Source organism: Electrona antarctica (genome assembly GCF_951216825.1).
Source record: "Electrona antarctica genome assembly, chromosome: 4".
NCBI classification, from domain to species: domain Eukaryota; kingdom Metazoa; phylum Chordata; class Actinopteri; order Myctophiformes; family Myctophidae; genus Electrona; species Electrona antarctica.
Genome location: NC_136809.1, coordinates 33,990,988 through 34,013,840, shown reverse-complemented (window position 1 = coordinate 34,013,840; position 22,853 = coordinate 33,990,988). Strand labels below are relative to the sequence as shown.

Below are 22,853 nucleotides of genomic sequence, written 5' to 3'. Positions count from 1 at the left end.
AGGCTATATAAGACCTTACACCACTCAGTTCACACAGGGGTGATTTTTTTCATACACAGTATAGACCTAAAATTCACACACACACACACACACACACACACACACACAGACACACACACACTCGCGCGCGCACACACACACACACACACACACACACACACACACACACACACACACACACACACACACACACACACACACACACACACACACAAAATAGACTATTTGCTCAGGCACTATGACGTAAAATTCTCCATTCATTGTCAAAGGGAAATTAATGTTTGTGTAAGACGAAAATCAACACTAATAGCTGAATAGCTCACGTGTAGATCGGATGTTTTAGATATTTCTAAAATAGTTCTAAAGTGATTAAACGTACGGTTCCTCATGTAGTTGGAACCCTGTCAACCCACCGCCCCATATATAACTGCATTTACAATGAAAACTGACTTTGCATATTACACGTTTTATTACCTTACTTTATTATTATTATTATTATTATTATTATTATTGCATCTTGTACTCCAAACTATTTAACACAACTACGTTTTGTTTTCTTTCAGCGTTTTGATGACTGGGACAAGAACTGTCCTGTATAGTGCCTGAACCACTCCATGAGTTTAAACACCATCACTGATCAAGAGAACTGATAAGAACCAATGTCTCTGCTTATGAATTCATTCATGATAATTATGCTATTGAAAATATTATGTGTCTGAAAAGGAATACATTTTCTGAAGTTAAAAGATTAAAAAATAAAGGAATAAACTGCCTGGGTGCTTTGTAATAGCCTATGAAATTACCTGTACATGTATTATTTATTACTATTATGTTTGTACTTTCACTTAACGTACACACGCACATGGTCATTTTAACCCATTAAAACCGGGAAAGCATCAGTGTCATTTTAGATGGCTATTCAAACATTTCAGATATAGAAGCTCACAGCTTACTGCATGTGAAGTTGTACATCTGATATTTTTTTCCCTTCTTTTTGGGAAGATCTTGAAAGTGTCAGAACTACTGATTGAGAAGGCATTTGTAGAATCGGCCTCAAAGGTCTTAAAGGAGCATTCAGTGATTTGGGTGATTTGGAAATCACGCACTACAGTGGTGGGACACGCGACAGGCCAACAGCACGCACATCAAGTCCCGCCCACGATTGGCGGAAGGCCCCTCTCTATCCTGATTGGATGAAGGCTGGGCCACTTAGCCAAAAACTAAACCTACGGTTTTTTGACCCCCAGGGGTTAACTGGGGACAGGGAGGAACTCCTTATATGGTCAGCACACTCTAGTAGGGAGGATTATCACAACAAAACAAAAAAAGAAGTGATCTTTGAATTAAGTGAAATCACTGAATATACCTTTAATGAGCATACATTGTGCAGGTTGCTGTCCACAAGACCATGATGATACAATATGTTGTACCCTGAATAGAAGTGTTTATAGTTTATTTTATATCCATATTGTGAACCCAGGTGTAACATCATCAAAATTCCAAAACATGTATCCCAAATATACATTAGCTACTGTGAACAAAGTAGCTAAAGACGAGAAATCTTGTCTTTGGCACGGGATGAGTTTGAATGTGTGTTTAATAATTTTTCAATATTTTCAAAATTATTCGAAAAAAGTTTCAAGATGATGAGATGAATAAGGCCCAACAATCAAATATATAGTTTATTATCATTATATAATAAACTGAGGTGTGGTAGGCCTATATATTTGAATCTCTGCTTCTATGTCTTGGTGACACCACGACCCATAATGGACTTCTTAGTGTTTCTCTCAGGTTTCAAAATGATTATATAACACTTTGGTCCAAACAGTGCCACCAAGAGGCCAAAACTAGATGCTAAAATAGCAAATACCTCCACTACATCTGCATATTTTCCTGGAGAGCTGACATATGCTGGGATGAAGGCTATCCACACGGCACAGAAGATCAACATGCTGAAAGTGATTAACTTGGCTTCATTGAAGTTGTCTGGAAGATTCCTAGCCATGAATGCTAGGATGAAGCTGAGGAGTGCCAGTAAACCTATATAACCTAATAGCACTGCAAAGCCAATTGCTGATCCAACATCACACTCATAGACTATCTTATCATTGTTGTATTGCATGTTTTTATGAGGAGTTGGTGAGGCAGACACAAGCCAGGCTGTGCAGATTGTTGCCTGAATGAAAGTAAGAGCCAGAACTGTTCCTCTCTGCTGCATAGCACCAAACCACTTCATAATGTCTGCACCCCCAGGCTTGGAGGCCTTGAACACAGCCAACACCACCATAGTCTTTACCAGGATACACGAGACACACAGCACAAAGCTGATCCCAAATATTGCATGCCTCAGCTGACAAGTCCAAAGCCTGGGACGGCCAATGAACAAAAGTGAACACAAGAAACATAATTTCAGTGACAACAAGAGAAGGAAGCTGAGTTCAGAGTTGTTGGCGCGTACCATGGGTGTGTCTCGGTGATAGATGAAGATTCCTAGGACAATGGCACACATAAGTGTGCCTAGCAATGAGATGGCTGTCAAGGAGATTCCCAGAGCCTCATGGTAGGACAGGAATTCCACACTCTTAAGGACACAGTGGTCACGCTGGGGACTGGACCAGAAGTCCTCTGGGCAACTGGTGCACTCTGTAGAGTCTATTACAAAGATGGCATGGTTAAGGGAACATAACCTTAATTGTGACATCCTACTAGTCGTACTATATCCTAATATCCCATTCTAGCTCCTAATGTAGAAACCTCTATCCTTCCTTCTGTCTGTTTGTCCTCCATTCATCTCCTCTGTGAGTTGACCAGTACCTGAACTTGCACAAGGGCCCTGCACTTGCACTTTTCGCAACTTTTAGATGGAGTACCATGACGTTTGTTATGTGTCTGTGGAGTTGACATTAGCCTACTCCTGTGTGGTTTTAATGTGCACAGTGCATAGATTTCTTCACTGTGAATTTTCGGATTGCTTCAGTAAGCTGAAAGGCCAATAGAAACAGATCTACTTTGTGATGCAACTAGAAACATAACCTCCATCTGCACCTCCCTTCATTATCATACCACCACAGCGCACGCACGCACGCACGCACGCACGCACGCACGCACGCACACACGCACGCACGCACGTATGCAAACGTGGCGCGAAGCGGCGCATTTTGATCTGCTAATTTGTGAATATACTCAGCTGTCACCCTCTTCCTTACACCTGCAAAACAGTTGTGTGACAATAAAGTTCATTCTGATTCTGAAGTGCTATAATGTGTTCTTTTCTGTGCTTTGACCAAAATAAACTCAATTGATAAATAAACTCAATCAATCAACCAACCTGTCTGATTGCTGATCTCTCCCTCAGAACAAGCAATGCAGTCAAAGCAGCAGACAGGTTCTCCTTTCCTTCTGGCCACACGGGTTCCAGGGGAACAGCTCTCACTGCACACTGACCGAGGAGGCTACAGGAGAAAGTAACAACAATCAATTTCAGTCCAAACCAAAGATAAATATTGTGAAAATAAATAGCCGGTCTACAAGCTCACAACACCTCGAGGCATTGTGAGCTTGACAACATGAGCTCAACATTAGATACTTCAGAAAGTGCACCTTTGTGGATTCAAAGCTCCAGAAGATTCTGTCTTCATCCAGGATGAGTTCTTCATCTCCGGAGGCTGACTTCTTGACCACACCCACATTTTGGACCTGTGTGCTTCCATCACGGAGCCACGCCCAGTTCATGACATCATAGATCGGTAAAGGATCACCATTCTCATCAAACGATACATCATCACCAAATGATGTGGTGAAGTTGACCTTTTCCAGGTAATGGACAAGCTTGAATTTTGAGATAAGGAAAATTATGAAAAATAAATACTGTAGGCTATACAATACACACTATAGCAGCTGTTCCCAACCTGTTGGCCATGAGGATATTGCAAGTCTCCAATTCATAGAGTTTGTTTTGTTTTTGTCGCATTCCTACGCCAATAATTTGATGACAAAATTATTGGCAGAGTCTTAAATAATCTCAAAGAGTCTCTTACTGAGTCTCCTATTGACAGATGGGTGAACTGCTCCTTTAATGTAATGGTAGTTATTCTTTAAAAAATATTTTTCATTGTTTGTTGTTCTTAAATTTGTTAAAACCAATAAATATACTTTATAAAAAAATATATATTTTTTTCATTGTGATACCGTTAATTGGAACTTAAAGTATGCTATGTTAGTTCCATTGATGCAAGTCAGAACACAATCGATGTAGGCCTACAATGGAGTGTGCAGTGGAACGGCTGCCATGTTAAGTGGTCAGCTTTTGATATTTTCAAGGGGTCCCTGGCTGATCGCAAATGACCGTTGCTCTATAAACTGATAACTATCACAATATAGTTAACACGCCAGAAAAGTACCTCCCAGTCCCGGCAGAGTAGTTTAGGAGGAACGGATTGTGTGGCCCTGGTTTTTCCCTAATGGGACTGATCGAGGGTAGCTACTGGGACGTAAGTCGGGACTTGAATACCCCGGCTGGGTCACCTGAGTGAGGGGTATGATGTTGGGAGACCCGAAACGCTGATGACCTTGGGATACATCACTGAGGATATGTCCCAGGTGCATCCATGCGATGTATTTTTGTTTTTTAACTTTAGTATTAGGATTTATTCAGGTTAGCACTCCAAACACTCATCCTACGATGTCCATTTTTCATGCCTTTTACTAATAGTTAAGTCATATTAACATGTTCACTATTATTCTCGCTTTGAGTCCAACTAGAAACATTAACAGGTAAGGTGTTATCTAATATAACACCTGCCATGGCTGTATTGTCTGTAAACGGGCACAGCTGTGCCTGGTGAAAGGCCCTCTTCCTGGCATACACTTCAACATGTCATGGAGTGCATGGGCCAGAGCATACACAGCCTTGTACACATTGTACTCTATCCTGAGGTTAGACACATCCAACAGAGTGGTTTCTGCTGTTCCCAGGTCCTCTTGTCCAGTACACACCCCTCCACCGTCATCTGCCCACTCTGACGGAAGGGGTGAAAATTTACACTGAAATGTGTGCTCCCAAAACTGCCTCACCTGAAGAAACACAATAAAGAAACATGAAGATACCTTGTAAATGTTTGAATAAAGACATCCATGTGAAATAGAAGCTTATACACTTAAGCATCTGTATTGCGGATAAAGCGGTGGCAGAAAAAAGCAGATCAATAATCAGCAGAAAATAGCAGATCAACAAGCTTACAACACATCAACGCGTTTGTGGTTCTATGCTGTGTGATTCTATGCTGTGTGATTCCACCAAGTAAGATCTCGGTGTGGAGTGGTTCTGGAGAACAGTTCCTGATGACTTAGAACACGACAGTTGTAAGCTTGTCAATTGGATATTCTCGGCGAAAGCTTTCCCCACAATAATATAAAAGACAATATTGTAACAGCCTAGATTCAACCCCGGGTTTCCCACATGATTAGCCAACATCTTATCCACTAGCCTAAAGGGGAGTTCTCCCGTGGACAAAGGAGATATTATGCTTTTGGTCATCAGGCAGAGGCTTTGAGCCACTACTGCTACACTTGCATAGATCCCTGAGGGACTCCGCTCAACCATAATGGGGTTTAAATGGTAAATAAATGGTAAATGGTGCATTTATATATAGCGCCTTTATCCAAGGCGCTTTATATAGATTGCATTACATTCACCCATTCACACATACATAGATACATTCATACACCGATGGCGGCGGAAACCATGCAAGGCACCAACCAGCACATCAGGAGCAATTAGGGGTTCAGAGTCTTGCTCAAGGACACTTCGACACTAACTCTGGGGAGCCCGGGTTCGAAGTGGCAACCTTTACCATCCAGCCACTCTACCCCTGACCCACCGCCGCCCCTTAAGTTTAAGTGCTTAAGGTTTAAGTGGTTAAATAAATGAAACAAAATACTCACTATGCTATTTCCATGTCTGCTGGTGTCAGGGTCATTGTCAGGGTGTATTTTCAACAAGAAGTCCTTGAGACCTGTTATCTCTCCACGACGGACCGCGATACCCAGGGTGCCTCTCAGGTACGGCATAAAGCCTGGCGTCTGGAGTTCAGTGTATGTTGTCCAGGACTCACTGGCTATCCATTGCAGACCGGTCACATTCTGCCTTATCACCTGTTGTGTTACATCAAATACATCACTGTATGTTGTTGTTGTTGTCGGCCGGATACCTTGTCCAAAACCATTGAGGGAATGGGGGAAAAAACATGTTCCAATCAATGTAGTTATTATTTAATTGCAAAAGGGTAGACATAATAAGCTTATAGGCTTTAGGCTGCAGAATAAGCAATGAAAAAAAAGAAAAAATAATTTGTGAACTAAGAATGTAAACGAATGTAAAATAAATACAAAAATAAACTAGTCACAGGATCTTGTTGATACTTTTCATTGGTTAAAACTCAAAGACAGATCTTTTTTTTCAGATCTTTATATAACAAATTATTGCTATTAACAGTCAGATGTGAGAATGCTTATCATGCACAGGAGTACTGAGATCAAAAGCAAAATATGAAAAGTTGCAAAAAAGAAATACACAATTTCTGAGCGCTTAAATTTATATTACCTAGAAAGAGTACAAAGAAAACGTGCTTTAAAACGTGAGAATGTGTTCACTTCAATATTGTCACAGTCTGAGTTGGAGTGTGGGTGTGTCTGAACCACCTGCATTCTATCCCCTGCAATCATGCCCACAGTATTTAAGTCTCAGTCTCTCTGCAATCCTTGCCAGATTGTCCAAGCCCTATATTCAAGCCTTGTCTTTGCCTTACTCTGTTTTGCTTTTTCTAGACCACGATTTTTTGCCAAGCCCTTGCCGGTACTCCTGCCCTCGCTGACTGCCTTTGGATTTTGCATTCTACTGTTTTGATTTTTTGCCTGCCCCTTGCCTGTTTTTGAAGTTTGGATTAAAACCCGTTTTTCCGTGACTTTTGTGTCTGCATCCTGAGTCCTTTCCACGCGTGCCTGACAAATATAACAAATTTCCCATTCCTTATAAATGATATGTATACTGTATAGAATAGATAACCCTCACCTCCTCCATGATTTTAACCATAAGGCCCCGATAAGCAAATCCAATGACCACACGAGCTGTGGACGTCTTCATCACAGAGACAATCCTCTGAAGTTCCACTGGGTTGGGGTCCATGGGCACCACCTCCACGTACGCCAAACAAGCCAACCCAGACCGGGCCAGCTCAGACTGCAGGGATCGGGCGGCGTTGTGTCCATAGTCGTTATCAATCAACAGCATTCCTACCCAGGTCCACCCCAACCGCCTCATAATCTGCAGCATAGCTCGCACCTGATTGGACAAAATGGAGAGATAAGTGTTTGGTTTAGGCCAGAGCCATAGAGTATAGACAGAGTTGTGACATTGAGGGGGCAGTAAACAGCCCGGTCACGTGGTTCATGTACTCGCGCGAGCCCATAGACTCCAATGCATTCCGTAAACGTCCGGTGTTCCTATTCGCCATTGGACTGGCCCCATGTAGTGAACGGAGTTGTCGTAACTCTGTTTTATACTCTATGGCTCTGGTTTAGGCTAGATCAGTGTTTCCCAAACAATGGGTCAGACGTTTTGCTACGTCTGTACTGTATGTATATTGTTATGTATTGCATTGTATACTGTTTATTTAATAATCTGTGCTCCATACCATGTGAACATGGTTGTGAGTTAAATAAATGAGTTAAATAAAAAATGATGATGAAGTAGGAAACGTACCTGGGGCACTCTGTATAAACCTAATATTCTAGCAATAGCAATAGAACTCGTTGAGGTAGAAGTACCCACAATTGATTGATTGATGAAGAGTCAATATGAAGAAATTAAAAAATCTGCACACCATTTGATGCTCCCAAAATATCTTTACTGGTAGGTAACGTTTCGGGCCGCAGCCCTTCCTCAGACCTTGCACAAGCAATAATACTCCCGATCCGATCACGTGATCGGAAATCGGGGCCCGAGATCGGGACATCCCTAGTATCATCAATATTATATCCATATCATATTAGACTCGATATTGTCTGTGATTTTGTGATATGGCATATGTGTTCCATAAAAATATAAATATCGGATCCATAAAAATCTGTATCGGCAGATACTCTAAATCAAATGATCGGAATCGGATCGGGAGCAAAAAAATGTGACCGGGACCATCCCTACTCATAACAAGCAAACCAGAGGTAATCTGCAATATCTAATTACACTCACTAGAGGGAGGTATTTCTGATGTGTGCGGAACATGTACTATTACAGTGATTCTCAAAATGGGGTCCATCCATCCATGGCCATATTATTTGGGGTTCCTGGTTTTGAGAACCAATGTACCACTACCGGCAGATCTATAGTCTATAGAAGTTCACCTGGAAGGCGTCACTTGGGATTGTTCTAAAGAAGGACAGGAACTGGTTCCGGTCACTCAGACAGGAGCAGGTGGCATAGTAACTGACCTGCAAAAGGCACAACACATCTGTTCTCTAATATCGCTGTTGTCGGGCAGAAACTTCCTATCTGCATATTCATAACCTTTTTTCGTAATATATCATATATATATATATATATATATATATATATATATATATCCTATATCATATTCTACATGCAGCTTCACACAAAAGCATCAACTCGCGAAGCGATACATTTTGAGCTTGTAGATCTGCTTTTGACATTTTCAATCCTGAAAAGTAACAGTTTTGGACACAAGGTTTCCACCCGACAGAGACGATATACTCAGTTAGGTCCATGCATTGTACAGTACGTATTGTGATCGACACATCGGTCGTTACAACAATGTTATAACTTATAATACAACATACATTGTAACAGGTGTGCAGAACATAATACATAACACATTTGTGTGTGTGTGTGTGTGGGTGTGTGTGTGTGTGCGTGCGTGCGTGCGCGCGCGCGTGCGTGCATGCGTGCGTGCGTGCGTGCGTGTGTGTGTGTGTTATTGTTATTGTTGTTATTGTTATTGTTATTGTTATTGTTATTGTTATTGTTATTGTTATTGTTATTGTTATTGTTATTGTTATTGTTACGACCATCCAGAGAGCGATCCTCCTTGCTACTGCTACCAGCCTATAAGCACTCATCCTGGGCATAGAAGTGGAGCTATGGAAGGACATCCTTCACTAGTGAATGATACTGTATGTTACACTTGGTTAAGTCATAGTGCACTTCACCATGATAAATTCACGATGAACGAATGCATGAGTTCATCCTTAACTACATGTATGAATGTGCATGCTGAATTAAAGTGTGATCCGATTGTGAAGTGATTTTCTTCAAGCTGCGCAAAATGCTTTATTTATCACATTTTAGATTTGGAAAGAAACAAAATGAACTAATGAAGCATAAAATAAGTCATGGTAAAAAAATAAATAAGGGTGTGTATGAAGTACCACATCATGTCACATGTGACATTTATACAGAGTAAAAACAAGAGTGTAAGTGTAAGTATAAGAAAAAGATGTGTATATTGGAGATGACTATCACGTTTTTTTATGTAAGAATACTAGGATTATGAAATTTAGACAAAAATACTACCTGCCAATATGATTATACAGTAGGCCTATAACCCAAACATCTACATTGAAATTAATTATATTACTGCAATCTGATAAGCCAATAAATTGGGTGCTTTTCTTGAAAAGTCTTCCGCTGTTCAAAGAAACAATGTATGCCATGCCTTTTGCTACGTCTGTACTGTATGTATATATACTGTTTATTTAAGAATCTGTGCTCCATACCATGTGAACATGGTTGTGAGTTAAATAAATTATGATGAAGTAGGAAACGTACCTGGGGCACTCTGTATAAACCTAATATTCTAGCAATAGCAATAGAACTCGTTGAGGTAGAAGTACCCACAATCCCGAGCACTGGAGGTGACCCAACACATCTGTCATCCAACTGGAAGCGCTTCTCTCTCCCGAGCAGTGACAATGCTGCACGGAATGCAACTCCAAGCGTCACACAGGTGTCATAGAGACTATAACCCAGAGTCACATTAGACAGTAGGTTGGTGTTGCTGTTGATCTCATTGATGGCAAATGCCATGGTCTGTGCAGACCTGAAGCCGTCGATGTCAAATCTAACACACACAATTTTATCTTATTGTCTTTCTCATGGCTTAAAGCCATTTGTGATTTGTGAAACAGCAGGAAAAGATGTACTGTAGCACAATATGTAGAATTGTATTATCTTTTCTACATACAGCAAACCAGTCACAGATTGAGACTTTATTAACCGTCGCTTTTAATGAAAGATGCTTCTGAACATGTATTCTAATAGTTTCACCAATTTAAACAATCTGTATTGCTAGTTTGAGCCCTTCAAATACTCTTTCATTCTTAAAATAACTAAGGAAGATTTCCTATCTATACTGTACAAGCTCACAATGTGTTGCTGCCATATGGTTGTAAGCTTGTAGAAGCTCACAATGTGTTGCGCTGCCATATGGTTGTAAGCTTGTAGATAGGCTATTTCCGGTGTGCGACATGCTGCCATTAAACATGTGCTGGCTTCTATGGAATCCAAATGACTGAAATCAATCATGGCGACTGAGAACTTTATTCCATGCCTGCTTGCTATTGTATTTGTGATACTCACGGATAGCAAGTGGGCTCCTGTTGCTTGGAGGTGAAAGACAGCTCAGGGTGGACAGAGGAAAGATGGATCTCAAACAGGCCACCCAGAACAAAGTCTCCAGCCTTGTAAACTCTGTTCAGATTAGTGTTCCTGTAACTCACAAGAAGAGGAAGGTGAGGAAGACAAAGCAGAGAATGAAGAGAACATCATCAAGTACAAGTACATGTATGAAAGCAGAGAAGCCATCATGACTGCCCTCTGTCTACCCCCACCTTCCCTTTCTAAATCCATATCCATTGTCAAGTTGCTGTGTTTTATACAGAGTGCTATGCCATCCCCTGTGCCACACTGACTATGTCAGTGCTTCTCAAAGTGGGGTCTGGGGACCCCTAGGGGTCCACTGACTTCGCTGATGACACATTGGAATACGCTCAGGCTCTCCTTCAGTCTCTTGAGCAGGCCTCCAACTGTGTTGGTCTTTATCTCAACGAGATGAAAACTGAATACGTAAATAATATATGCAAATCCAACAATAACCACATTATAAAAACACTTAACAACACTCCTTTGAAACAGGTTGATGACTACAAGTATTTGGGTTCATATATATCTTTCAAACTAGGAAGGGTATGGCCTGGTCAGCCTGCAATGACATGCATAAGATCTGGTCATCCCAGTTTAGTAAGATGTTAAAAGCAAAAATATTTAGGACGACCGTTGAGCCGATTCTACTCTATGGCTCCGAGACATGGACACTTTCAAAGAAACTAGAGAAACGGTTGGATGGCACTTACACCCGCCTTCTAATGAGAGCGCAAAATCTCTCTTGGAAGAGCCACCCATCGACTAATATTAATAGTAGTTAATTCACTAGGAAAGACCAAACATCAGACATGAGAACCTTTTAGATGGTTTATTGAATAGACGTGGAGTGTGGTCGTTTATGGACACGTCGCATGGGGGGGGGGGGGGGGGCATGGGACGTGAGGCAGATGAGGGTGAAGCCAGCATGGTCATCGAAGGTCATCACCACACGCAAGCGTGCGGTGTGCGGCTTAGATGGTCAGAGCACGGGACGTGGGCGACAGTGGGATTAGGTCCGAGGGGGCGTGGACCCAGATACTTTGGCTTAGGGGTCGAGGCGTGCGCCGTGCGAAATGTGAAACCCCCTCTGGAACCTGCAGAGAAGATGGGAGTAGGAGAGAAAAGGGAGGGAGGGAGGGTTACTGGAAACTGGCACACTGGCATTTTTTTAAACTTGCGTTTAAATACCCCCGGTGGTAGGTGAGGGGGGAGTGGCCAGGCTGGTTGGAGGTGGGTGAGTGGTTGGCAAGGGTGGCAAGGGTGGAGTTGGCAGTGGCAGGTGGGTTGAGCTAGGTTGTCATCTGCTTGGCCAAACCTCCCGAACCTCAGTTGTTCCAACTCCATTTATTAATTAATAGATTAATATACAGCAACCTTCCCCGTGTTTCTTCACTAGTCCGATCCAGAAGAACACAGTTTGCCGGCCACTGCTACAGAGCTGACAATGAGGTTATATCTTCCCTTCTTCTCTGGAGTCCTGCCTCAAAGCAGACCAGAGGTAGAAAACTGTCGTTCCCTGATGTCATCGCTAGGGACACAGGCATCAGTAAGCAGGAACTGGGGATGGCAATGAAGGACCGGGAAGTCTGGCGTGATATTGTGAAATCCACAATCTCGACCGTGGTTGAAAAATGATGATGAGGGGTCCTTGGGGGAGTTCCAGGGGGTCCCCAGCTAAATGGACCCTTATGGGTCTGTAACTCAGAGAGTGTACAAATGGGACCAAACGGACGCTAACGGGTCCATTTGTACACTTTGTACACACGTTTGTGTGTACCAAATTTGAGATGATTTGATTGGCTGAGCACGGAATGTGATGTATGATGATGTATGATGATGTACGACGATAAGAGCAGCCCTCACTTCACACAAGTGTGATTTTTTGAGGGGCGCTATAGCTCCTCCTATATTCAGCTATAGTGTAGATTCTTGTCCTAACACAAACATTAAATGCCATTGACAATGAATGGAGAATTTATGTCATATGTGGACGAGCAAATCAGCTATTTTCTCATAACACAAACATCTGCCCCAATTTCTCCACAATGGCCTGTTCTAGCGCACCCCATGAGGCTGACTTTTGCAAAACACATTTCTGTAGATTACTACAGTAATCTAGTAATGTGTATGACGTACACATTTCATCCATACAGTACATCACACAAGTAGGTGCGCAAGCACAAGTAGGCTGAGTCCTAAAGCTCTCTGCCGAGATCACCACTGCTGGTACTACTGCTGTTCTGAGCTCTAAAGCTCTCTGCTGCTGTCTGGGTACGACTGCTGCTCTGAGTCCCTATAGAGCTCTCTGTCTGGGTACGTCTACTGCTGTTCTGAGCCCTAAAGCTCTCTGCTGCTGTCTGGGTACGACTGCTGCTCTGAGTCCCTATAGAGCTCTCTGTCTGGGTACGACTGCTGCTCTGAGCCCTAAAGCTCTCTGCTGTTGTCTGGGTACGACTGCTGCTCTGAGTCCCTATAGAGCTCTCTCTCTCTCTCTCTCTCTCTCTCTCTCACACACACACACACACACACACACACACACACACACACACACACACACACACACACACACACACACACACACACACACACACACACACACACACACACACACACACACACACACACACACACACACACACACACACACACACACACACACACACACACACACACACACACACACACACACACACACACGTGTTAGCAAACGTGTGCCATGGGCATTTGAGAGACTAGACCGGTGCCTGCATGGTTGTAGAGCACCGTGTCCCTTTTATGCCTATAATGGAGATTTCTGTATCTGTCTCTCTGTGTCCCTTAATTCCTATATATGGAGTTCTGCAGGCTTGCCCAAATATGAAGTGCTGTCATGTCAGGCCACCTCCTTATAGGGGTGATCAGGTCCAGAGCCCAGGCAGAGGCTTTTGTGCTGGTTCTGGACAACTGGCTATCCGACAGACTTGACTGTCGAATTTGACAGACGCACGCACACACACACACACGCACGCACGCACACACACACACACACACACACACACACACACACACACACACACACACACACGTACTAGGGATGCTCCGATCAGGTTTTTTGGGACTGATACCGATCACTGATTGTTTTTCTCATGATCGGCCGATACCGATAGGTCCGATACCGATCTTGTGAAATGTTGCACATTTTTATATTTCCAAAATGATTATATGTCAAAACCCACGTCAAAACTGTTCCTATGTGTGGAGGAAGGGGAGAATGTTTAGGCCTGTGACGCCTGTCACAAAAATGCAAAATGATGTTATACTACATATATGTTTGACATTTATATCACTTAAATGGTGTAAAAGATCAGTTTCTCCAGATAGGGTAAATTGCCGATCACAGACAGGGTAAATGCAGATTACCGATCAGAGTGAATATCGGCCGATATGGCGGAGCATCTCTACGCACAGGGACTTGGTGCAGTACACTTGGGTAAATGTAGCCTACTACCGGTAGTTACTTTCCAATACTGCTGAGGTGTGAAGGAAAACAAGAGTGAAGCCTGAGGCATCTTCAGCTCACCAGATGTGTCCCCATATTGTGCTGTGAGGCAGAAACCATATATCTCAATATTTCAACCCCGTAAATGAATGCCCTACTACTTCATCATTCAAGAGTGTCGCACAGTTTTGGACATACAGGGTTTTCACCCGACAGCAATGGAATACAGTCCCTTAGCAGACTGAGGTGATCTGCCTGGCAGGCATCTCCACAAACACTGTTGTTTTTCATTAACCCAGGCCTTGAGAGGCCATTTAAACGACACGCAGTTGAAACATTACAATAACACCAATTAAACGAATTTAAACCTCACAAGGTTGAAACATTACAATACCACTAAGTCTGCCTTGCTAAATCAGCGTTCTGATTTAATTGCTTATATATCATAGAAGTGTATCAAAAGTGTAAGTGTCCTTTATATAAATGGCTAATTCCCCATGCAATGAATGATGTAGAGTAGACTAATGCAACTTCATATGGGAATGTGCCAAAATCTGTCTGTCTGTAAGAAAACCAACACTATAGGTTTTCATATACACTGTAATTTGTTCATTTAGTAATAATAATGTATTGGGCAATACAATAGATTTTCAGGTAGATTTCAGGTATTTAAAATAATAAAAAAATCTGTCCATTTAAAACATTTCCATGTTTTCCAGTTAATATTATAATATAGGGGCGCTCGTCATACATCCAATAAAAAATTATACTTCATGAATTAATGTGTCAACTTATGTTATATTATCTTTTAACCATGATACAATGTTTTAAAAAAAACTCATCTTTTCACCATGATCGTGTATAATATGACAACTGAATTTGTGATATATATATAGTATACGTATATAAGCCCCGAGCTGAATTAAAACAGTTGCACTGTGTTTTGAAAAGCCGATTTGCTCATCCACATAAGACGTACATTTTCCATTCATTGTCAATGGTATTTAATGTTTGTGTTAGGACAAACTAGCCAGTTTGCTCCTCTACATGACGTAAATTCTCCTTTCATTGCATGATGTAGAATAATGCAACTTCATATGGGAACGTGCCAAATCTGTCTGATGTGACACGAATTAAGGACAAAAAGCTGTATACCCCTCAAAAACAGAAATGCGCTTTTGGCAAAAAATGTTTATGAAAGAACTGTGGAAGGTGAAGTCAATAGTGTTAGCTTTGCAAGTGAACAATTACAGTAATCTGAGAACTATTCTAACTTTAATGTACATAAGTCTTGGTACAAGAATACACACACACACAGTTTAATTTGAAGATTTATTTTGTTTAGTTAAAGAACAAACAAAAGAAGTGTAGCATTCACCTAAATGTTATTCAAGGTGTCTGCTGCCCTTCTTTTGGTACATCCCTAAAGAATGTTGAGGTCAACACATTATTTTGTAAGTTTACTAAAGTATACCTTTAGTTTACACATTTCTATGCAGGACATTTTCTTGTACATTAGATTACATTGTCAGGATACCAATTTTATCCAATTAGAATAGAGATCTCATACAGAATACAGGATAAAGAAGTGAAATTGGAAGTGATTAAAATATAAATTGAACTGGAACATGAAGCTGATAAATCTCCTTTTCTGATTGGATGAAATTGGTATGTCTACCAAAGAGCAGGAGAGACAGGGAGATTCCTGCTAGCTATATATTGCTAGTGAGCAATATATAGCATTGATTATTATATAGCATTGATTATTATATAGCATTGATTACCATCAGAATTTAGAGCTTTCATATTTTCATATTTTAACCAAAGAAAATCACTTACAGCACCTTAAACTACCGATAACTGTAGATTGCTGGCTATGTTGACCTGGAGAAGAACACATAGGTCTGTAATTCAAAGTGTGTACATTTGTGCACTCTTGAATTATGTGGGTCTGTGGCCTAATGCATAGAAAACTGGGGGTCCTTGAAATTAGGCCAATATACTGGACATTTGACTTTTTGTTGTTGTGTGGCAGTTGTGCAGCCAAGTTTTAACCACTTACAACTTTTCTATCCCTGTACTTGTACCTGTACAGGCATGTCATTCTTGGTGAAAATGTTCAACAGTTAAACAAATACAAAAATTGCAGCTACAAGCTTGTAGATGTGGCATTGATTTGGCTCTTCTTGAAATCAAGCAGTTAGAGAATCCAGTAGAAGATTGGAGCAGTGAGTTCACATTATGGACCTTCTTCCCTTCTCTCTACGGCTTCTTCTTCTTCTTCTTCAGACCTCTGTTCTGCTGGGGTTTTTTACCGGGCTTCTGTTTGTTTTCACCGGGCTTGGCCATCTCTCCTCTGAACGAAGAAGGCTTCGCTGGACCTCTACTTCTCTCCTTCCCGGTCTGGTTCTTGTGAGGCCCTTTCGCCGGACCGCCCCTAAATCCTGCCTTACCAGGTGGCCCCTTCCTGGAGCCGCCGACATCTCCTCTCCTCCCCTCAGAACCTGCATGGCTCTTATTGGGGCCTCTGGGTGTCATGTTCTTCTTCACCTTCACCTTCTTCACAGACCTCTTCACCCGTACGGCCCGTCCCTCCAGCTCGCTGCCGTCCAGTTTGAGAGCCAGCTGCACCGAGTCTGCATTCTGCAACAACCAGTAGTGGAAAAAGTACTCACATTTTGTACTTGAGTAAAAGTATCAGTATCAATACTGCAATATATAAATACTCTGTTACAAGTAAAGGTCTGGAATTAAAAAAATTACTTGAGTAAAAGTACAAAAGAATTGGTATAAAAAAATGTACTTAGAGTACCAAAAGTAGAAAGTACTCTTTATGCAGAATGTCCCATTTCAAGTTTTTAAATGTATAAAAGTCATTTGAAAATAGCAGATCTACAAGCTCACAATGTGTCGCATTGCAATGCATTGGTGCTTATTCTTACCTCAAACAGGATGTAACCAAAGCCCTTCCCCATGCCAGAGTCTCTGTCTCTGATCAGACGCACAGCCTCCATGCTGCCGCACTCTTCAAAATGCTGCCGCATGGACAGCTCATTCATGTCTGCAAACATGTACAGTGCAAACATGTACAGCGCACACACACACACACACACACACACACACACACACACACACACACACACACACACACACACACACACACACACACACACACACACACACACACACACACACACACACACACACACACACACACACACACACACACACACACACACACACACACACACACACAGTTATGTAATAATAGTTTTATAATCGATTCCCATTTTGCCAACAATAGTGAAAATGACCTAGAGTTAAATCATGACTTACCAAATGGCAGATTTCCAACAAATATGGATCGTTTGTGGTCATGCTGCAAAATGTCAATATAGTCAGTATGTCCGTTCTTTATCAAATTGAATTTATAAAGTTCAACATGTAGTTGCAGCAACTTGCAGGTTGTGCTTTTAGACTTACAGATGTGTTTTTAGTGACACTGTCCACTCGGATATGCATGTTTTTCTCAATCTCCATTCCATTTCTGTAAGAACAGACATTAAGAACACATGATCAGCTTTTAAATATTGTTGTTACTGTCCTTTTATGTCCAAAACTGTTAACCAGACCCTCTTCTAGACAGCTCTGGCCCTATGAGCCACACAGAAATAAGAAGAAATAAGGTTTTCAAAGAGGGGTCCCGGTCCTTGACAGGTTTCCAGGGCGTCCCCGACTCCCCACTGCTCCCCAGCAACAATAATGTTTTCATATGGCATGTGAAAATGTTGCAGAATATTGCTTTAACTCTTCCACTCATCACTGAAGTTGCTTACATCTCTATGGCCTTGGTAACGGCTTCTTCATCTTTAAACACCACATAGGCATTGATGTTTTGTTTTTTGGGATGGACTTTGCGTCTGTAGGAATAAAAAAAAAAAAAAAAAAAAAGGTTTTATGGTACGAAAGGTCACAGCTGAATGTATTCAGAGTCTCACTACTTTACATGTAAATGAACATTTGATGTACATTGTACAAGAATATAGGCTTTGAAGTGCTTAAAGGAGCACCTCACCTTATCTTCATATAATTGGTCCTCACTAATAGTCATTATTAGATGGCAGCACCATTTACTCACTCTGAAGGCAGCTAGTTTGACTGTCACTAGAGAGAGAGAAACTTACTGGATGGCAGCTAGTTTGCGTGGCATGCTGGGGTCCTCTCGAACCTACAGGGATGGGACACAATAAATTAGTGATTCTCAACCTTTGTAACCTTTACAACCTTTGTAAGGACCCCCAGTTTGATTAAGCAATATTACACGAGAGGGGGTGGTTTAACCTCATTAATGCACGCCTGCGATGCTGCAGGGCGAGTTCAGAAAAAAACGCAGAAGTTTACAAATTATACAACAGTTACCCTTAAAACTAAGAAAATCGCTGAAAAAACATGTTTTTTAATGACAGATGCAGTCAGTACGACCACAAATGTCCCAAGAAACTAGCTAGCCTAGCCACCGAGTTTGCTGCGCTCTGGGAAAACAGAGCAGCTGAATTCTTTGTTTTGATTAGATGTGGAGTGGTGCTCGTTTGAACCACGGCTAGAAGGGTGTTTCAACCAATCAGATTGCTTCCTCGAAACGACCTGTTGTATAATATGTATTAGACCACGGCAGCTGGGCACTGGCGTTTCCAGCGTCCAGAAAGATAAGGCTGGCAGGGCAACTGTGTCAAGACACCTTGAACTAATGGCAAGCTCACTGACAATGTGGGAGCCAAAGCAACTCATTAAATTTCATTACAGAGTTTTTGTTGAATTAGTACCACCTTGAAAATTCATCATGAAACTGAGTAGCAGAGCAAAATAATATCAAAATATATCCAGGTTTACTGTGGAAACTAAAACTAAGATTAAAAGATGGTTTAAATGTAAACATGATTTATTTTCTACTTGGTTTAAAACAAAAAAATATTCCAGGTTAAAGCTTAATCCTTGTTGTCGCAACGCACCCTGAGGGTAAATATGGCACCAAATGGACCCATGTATGTAACCCATATTTGGTTCCATGTGTACACTCTCAGAATTACAGACCCATAATGGTATATTTTGTTCCTAATCAATGAATCTTTTAGCTGGGGACCCCCTAGGCTAGAACCCCCTCAAGGACCACTGGGGGTATGTGAATAATAAAACTTGGGTTGTTGGTTCTTACCACTGAGCGGAACCGGATCGACTCGATGGCTCCTTTGTCCCTGAACAGAGCCTGGAGTGTCTAAAAGAAGAAAAAGTAGAAGTCTATTGATTCTCCCTGGTGAATACATGTTTAATGTATAAAAAAGGCCCAACATGTTTTGACCTAGAAACGCCTTTAAATTTGCAATTAGCATTCATTATAAATGTTAACTATACACTTATGTGGGGTTATTGCTCACATGGTAAAGTAATCCCCATTAGGCATTTGGGTGCACAGTCTGTACATTTGGACATACAGGAAATTTGTCCTCTGAATTTACTAGGTCCACCACCCAGGGTTATGCACTGACAAATGATTTACAAGCTCAGAACAAGTCGCAGCGATGTGAGCCTGTAGATCGACTAGTTTCAATGCCATCCTAAAATGTTGTTGTCCTCAAGTATTACTCTGGTCATACAAATGTGTGTGTGCGTGTGGTACCTTCTTTGTGCAGCTGGGTGGCAGGTTGCCCACAAACACGGTCCTCTTCTGTTTGATCCTCTCCTCTGCCATTCTCTGCCTCTTCAACTTCCTCTTCTGCCACTCATCCTGCCCTCCACCATTGTCGTCGTCCGGTGCAGGCGCTTTCCTTTTGGCCTTCTTGCCTGCTTTGCCTCTTTCTTCTTCATCTGCATTCTGCAAGGAATTCTCCCTGAGGCAGAGAATGGTTGACATAAACACAAATTTTTTCATGCAACCAATTCATTATTTTATTGAATAAACACACCGGTAAACATTTTTGCATTAATCCCTCGCCTGGCCGGGCCATAACCATGTCTCACCTGATTTCCAGATGTTGATCAGCCACTGACTTTGGTTTCTTTCTCTGGTTGAGCGCGTCTGGCCGTGTAGCAGCTGGACTCTCCTTCTGCACACACGGCTTAGGAACAAGCTGTCGCGACAAAACCAAAAAACAATATGAAATCCCCCATATGAAACCAACGCGTTTGCATTGTGAAAATGTAGATCTGCTATGTTTTTTAAACATAAACGTTCAAAATTGGGACACATTCTGATTATTAATTTGGTTAACGGTTGCATAATTGCAGAGGCCCGATACCGATAAAAAAAAGCCAAATAATGGCCGATATATAACACTGATGATAGTGCTGTCAAAGTTAATCTATTAAGCTATCTATGAACAAATATATCTAAAAGGTTTAATGGCAACACAATTGTATACAATACTAATACAATGTAACTAGTGGGGGTCCCTGCTGCTTCATCTCTCTCAGCTAATAATAATAAAAATACATACACTTTATAGTGCTTTTCTGAGTACTCAACGTCGCAAACACTGCAGCTACAGAAATCAAATATGCATAACATGCATGGGAATGAGAATGCTGTTCAAGGCGTTTACCTTTGGAGGCGGGATAAACAAGACGGAGGCAGCAGGTGGCGGTGGCGCAGTGCTGAACAGAGAGGAGAGCGAGCCAGAGGCCATAGGCTCGTCTGGGAACAGGCTGCCCGATACCTGACCAGGTACATAGTCTGAAGACAGCTGTTCAGTGTGTTCACTAGAGAAACACACAGGAGAGACAGTCTGAACAGCTGTTCATGTTCACTACACAGCTCCATCTCAATGAATAAATATTGTGTAAAAGTGAATTTGCTTCCCTAATATAATTCAAAAAGTGAAACTTTCATATATTCTCAATTAACTGTGCATAAAGTATTTGAAACCTTTTTTTGTTTTAATCTTGATGATTATGGCATACAGCTCATGAAAATCAAAAAATCGTATCTCAACAAATTAGAATATTTTACGAGACCACTAAAATAATGTTTTTTTAAATGAGAAATGTCGACCATCTGAAAAGTATATTAATGTGTGCAGTTAATACTTGGTCTGGGCTACTGGGCTAACACATTATTTCATCAATGGGGCGTGGCATGGAGGTGATCAGCTGTTGTCACTGTTGAGGTGTTATGGAAGCCCAGGTTTGCTTTGATAACAGCTGTAAATGCATTTGTATTGTTCAGTCTTATGTCTCACATCTTCCTCTTCTTGACAATACAATCTAGATTCTCTGTGGGGTTCAGGTCAGGCCAGTTCGCTGGTCAGTTAAGCACAGTAATACTGTGGTCAGTACACCAGTTACTAGTAGTTTTGGCACTGTGGGCAGGTGCCAAATCAAGCTGGAAAGGAAAATTAGCATCTCCATGAAGGTTGTCAACATACTGAAGCACAATGTACTCTAAAAAGATGGCGGTGTTGAAACCATTGTTACGTTTTCACTGTCAGTGGATCAACACCAGCAGATAATATGGCCAAAATCATCACTGTGTTTTGTCAAGTCCAGAGTCTCAACACAACCATCTATTATGATATTTTACAGTACTGTGTGCCTCCTTACATTGACAAGCTTTATGTTGATGCTGATCTCAGGTGGCACTTGGCACCTGCCCACAGAGCCAAAACTACTAGTAATGGGTGTACTGACCATGGTATTACTGTGCTTAACTGACCAGCCAACTGGCCTGACCTCAACCTCACAGAGAATCTAAGTTGTATTGTCAAGAGGAAGGTGTGAGGGTGATCTATGGCTGTGTATCTGGATTGGAATACATGAAATGTATATGTAATAATAATATCACACCATTCAATGGCTAGTCTGAAGACAGATACGGAGTTCACTATAGAAACACACCGTCAGAGACCGTCAATATGACCATCCTAACTTTTAGTCCTAACTTTTCAACCCACAAACTTTCCAACCACTTAAAATCTGTTAGTTTGTGTCAGTGCTCAGCATCCAAGCCACATGTTTCTCTCCTTAACAACAATCACTTACTGTCTCTCTCTCTCACACACACACACACACACACACACACACACACACACACACACACACACACACACACACACACACACACACACACACACACACACACACACACACACACACACACACACACACACACACACACACACACACACACACACACACACACACACACACACACACACACACACACACACACACACGATGTACTTGATATAATGTCACAAAATGACGAACCTCTCTGGGCGACTTTTCTTTTTCATGGTTCCTTCCAGTAGATTACACTTACACAGAATCAATTATACAGAATCTACTGATCTACCAGACCATCCGTGTGTTCTACAGATTTAAACGAACGGAATCTACTTCGACCAGACCATCCGTATGTTCTATGAATCGAATAAACTGAATCTACTTCGACCAGCCCATCCGTATGTTCTACAGATCTAATAAAGAATTTAGTGAATCTTCTTCCAGCTTCACACGTTGTTTGCATGGAAGTAACGGTCCGTCGCCGCAATGCTTCCGACCCGGAAACTGGAATACAGAACGCCACTAATGAAAGGTTCCGATAGTTCCTGGTTTTACTTTATTTTTTATTATTTCATTTAATTCTAACGTTGATGCGCTTTAATT

The 22,853-nt window shown here is 41.6% G+C and overlaps 2 protein-coding genes across 2 annotated transcripts in view; both read right to left on the bottom strand.

Annotated features, from left to right (window-relative positions):
* Positions 1 to 1,741: 1,741 nt before the first annotated feature.
* LOC306921270 (extracellular calcium-sensing receptor-like) overlaps positions 1,742 to 22,853 on the bottom strand; it is a gene marked incomplete at both ends in the record, with an annotated part of 291,036 nt that continues 269,924 nt past the window's right edge. The window contains 7 exons of the mRNA XM_079498379.1: positions 1,742 to 2,655; positions 3,332 to 3,455; positions 3,604 to 3,831; positions 4,801 to 5,076; positions 5,947 to 6,156; positions 7,073 to 7,342; positions 8,404 to 8,490. Coding sequence (XP_079354505.1) covers positions 1,742 to 2,655; positions 3,332 to 3,455; positions 3,604 to 3,831; positions 4,801 to 5,076; positions 5,947 to 6,156; positions 7,073 to 7,342; positions 8,404 to 8,490 — 2,109 coding nt within the window. The remainder of the gene's footprint in view (positions 2,656 to 3,331; positions 3,456 to 3,603; positions 3,832 to 4,800; positions 5,077 to 5,946; positions 6,157 to 7,072; positions 7,343 to 8,403; positions 8,491 to 22,853) is intronic.
* rbm34 (RNA binding motif protein 34) lies at positions 15,500 to 22,759 on the bottom strand. Its single transcript, XM_079499178.1, has 11 exons — positions 22,455 to 22,759; positions 20,792 to 20,948; positions 20,211 to 20,320; positions 19,870 to 20,080; positions 19,408 to 19,467; positions 18,380 to 18,423; positions 18,032 to 18,115; positions 17,679 to 17,742; positions 17,532 to 17,574; positions 17,138 to 17,256; positions 15,500 to 16,838 (listed from the first exon to the last, which is right to left on the bottom strand). The coding sequence occupies exons 1-11, from the start codon at positions 22,478 to 22,480 to the stop codon at positions 16,458 to 16,460; spliced, it is 1,299 nt and encodes a 432-aa protein (XP_079355304.1). The 5' UTR covers positions 22,481 to 22,759; the 3' UTR covers positions 15,500 to 16,457.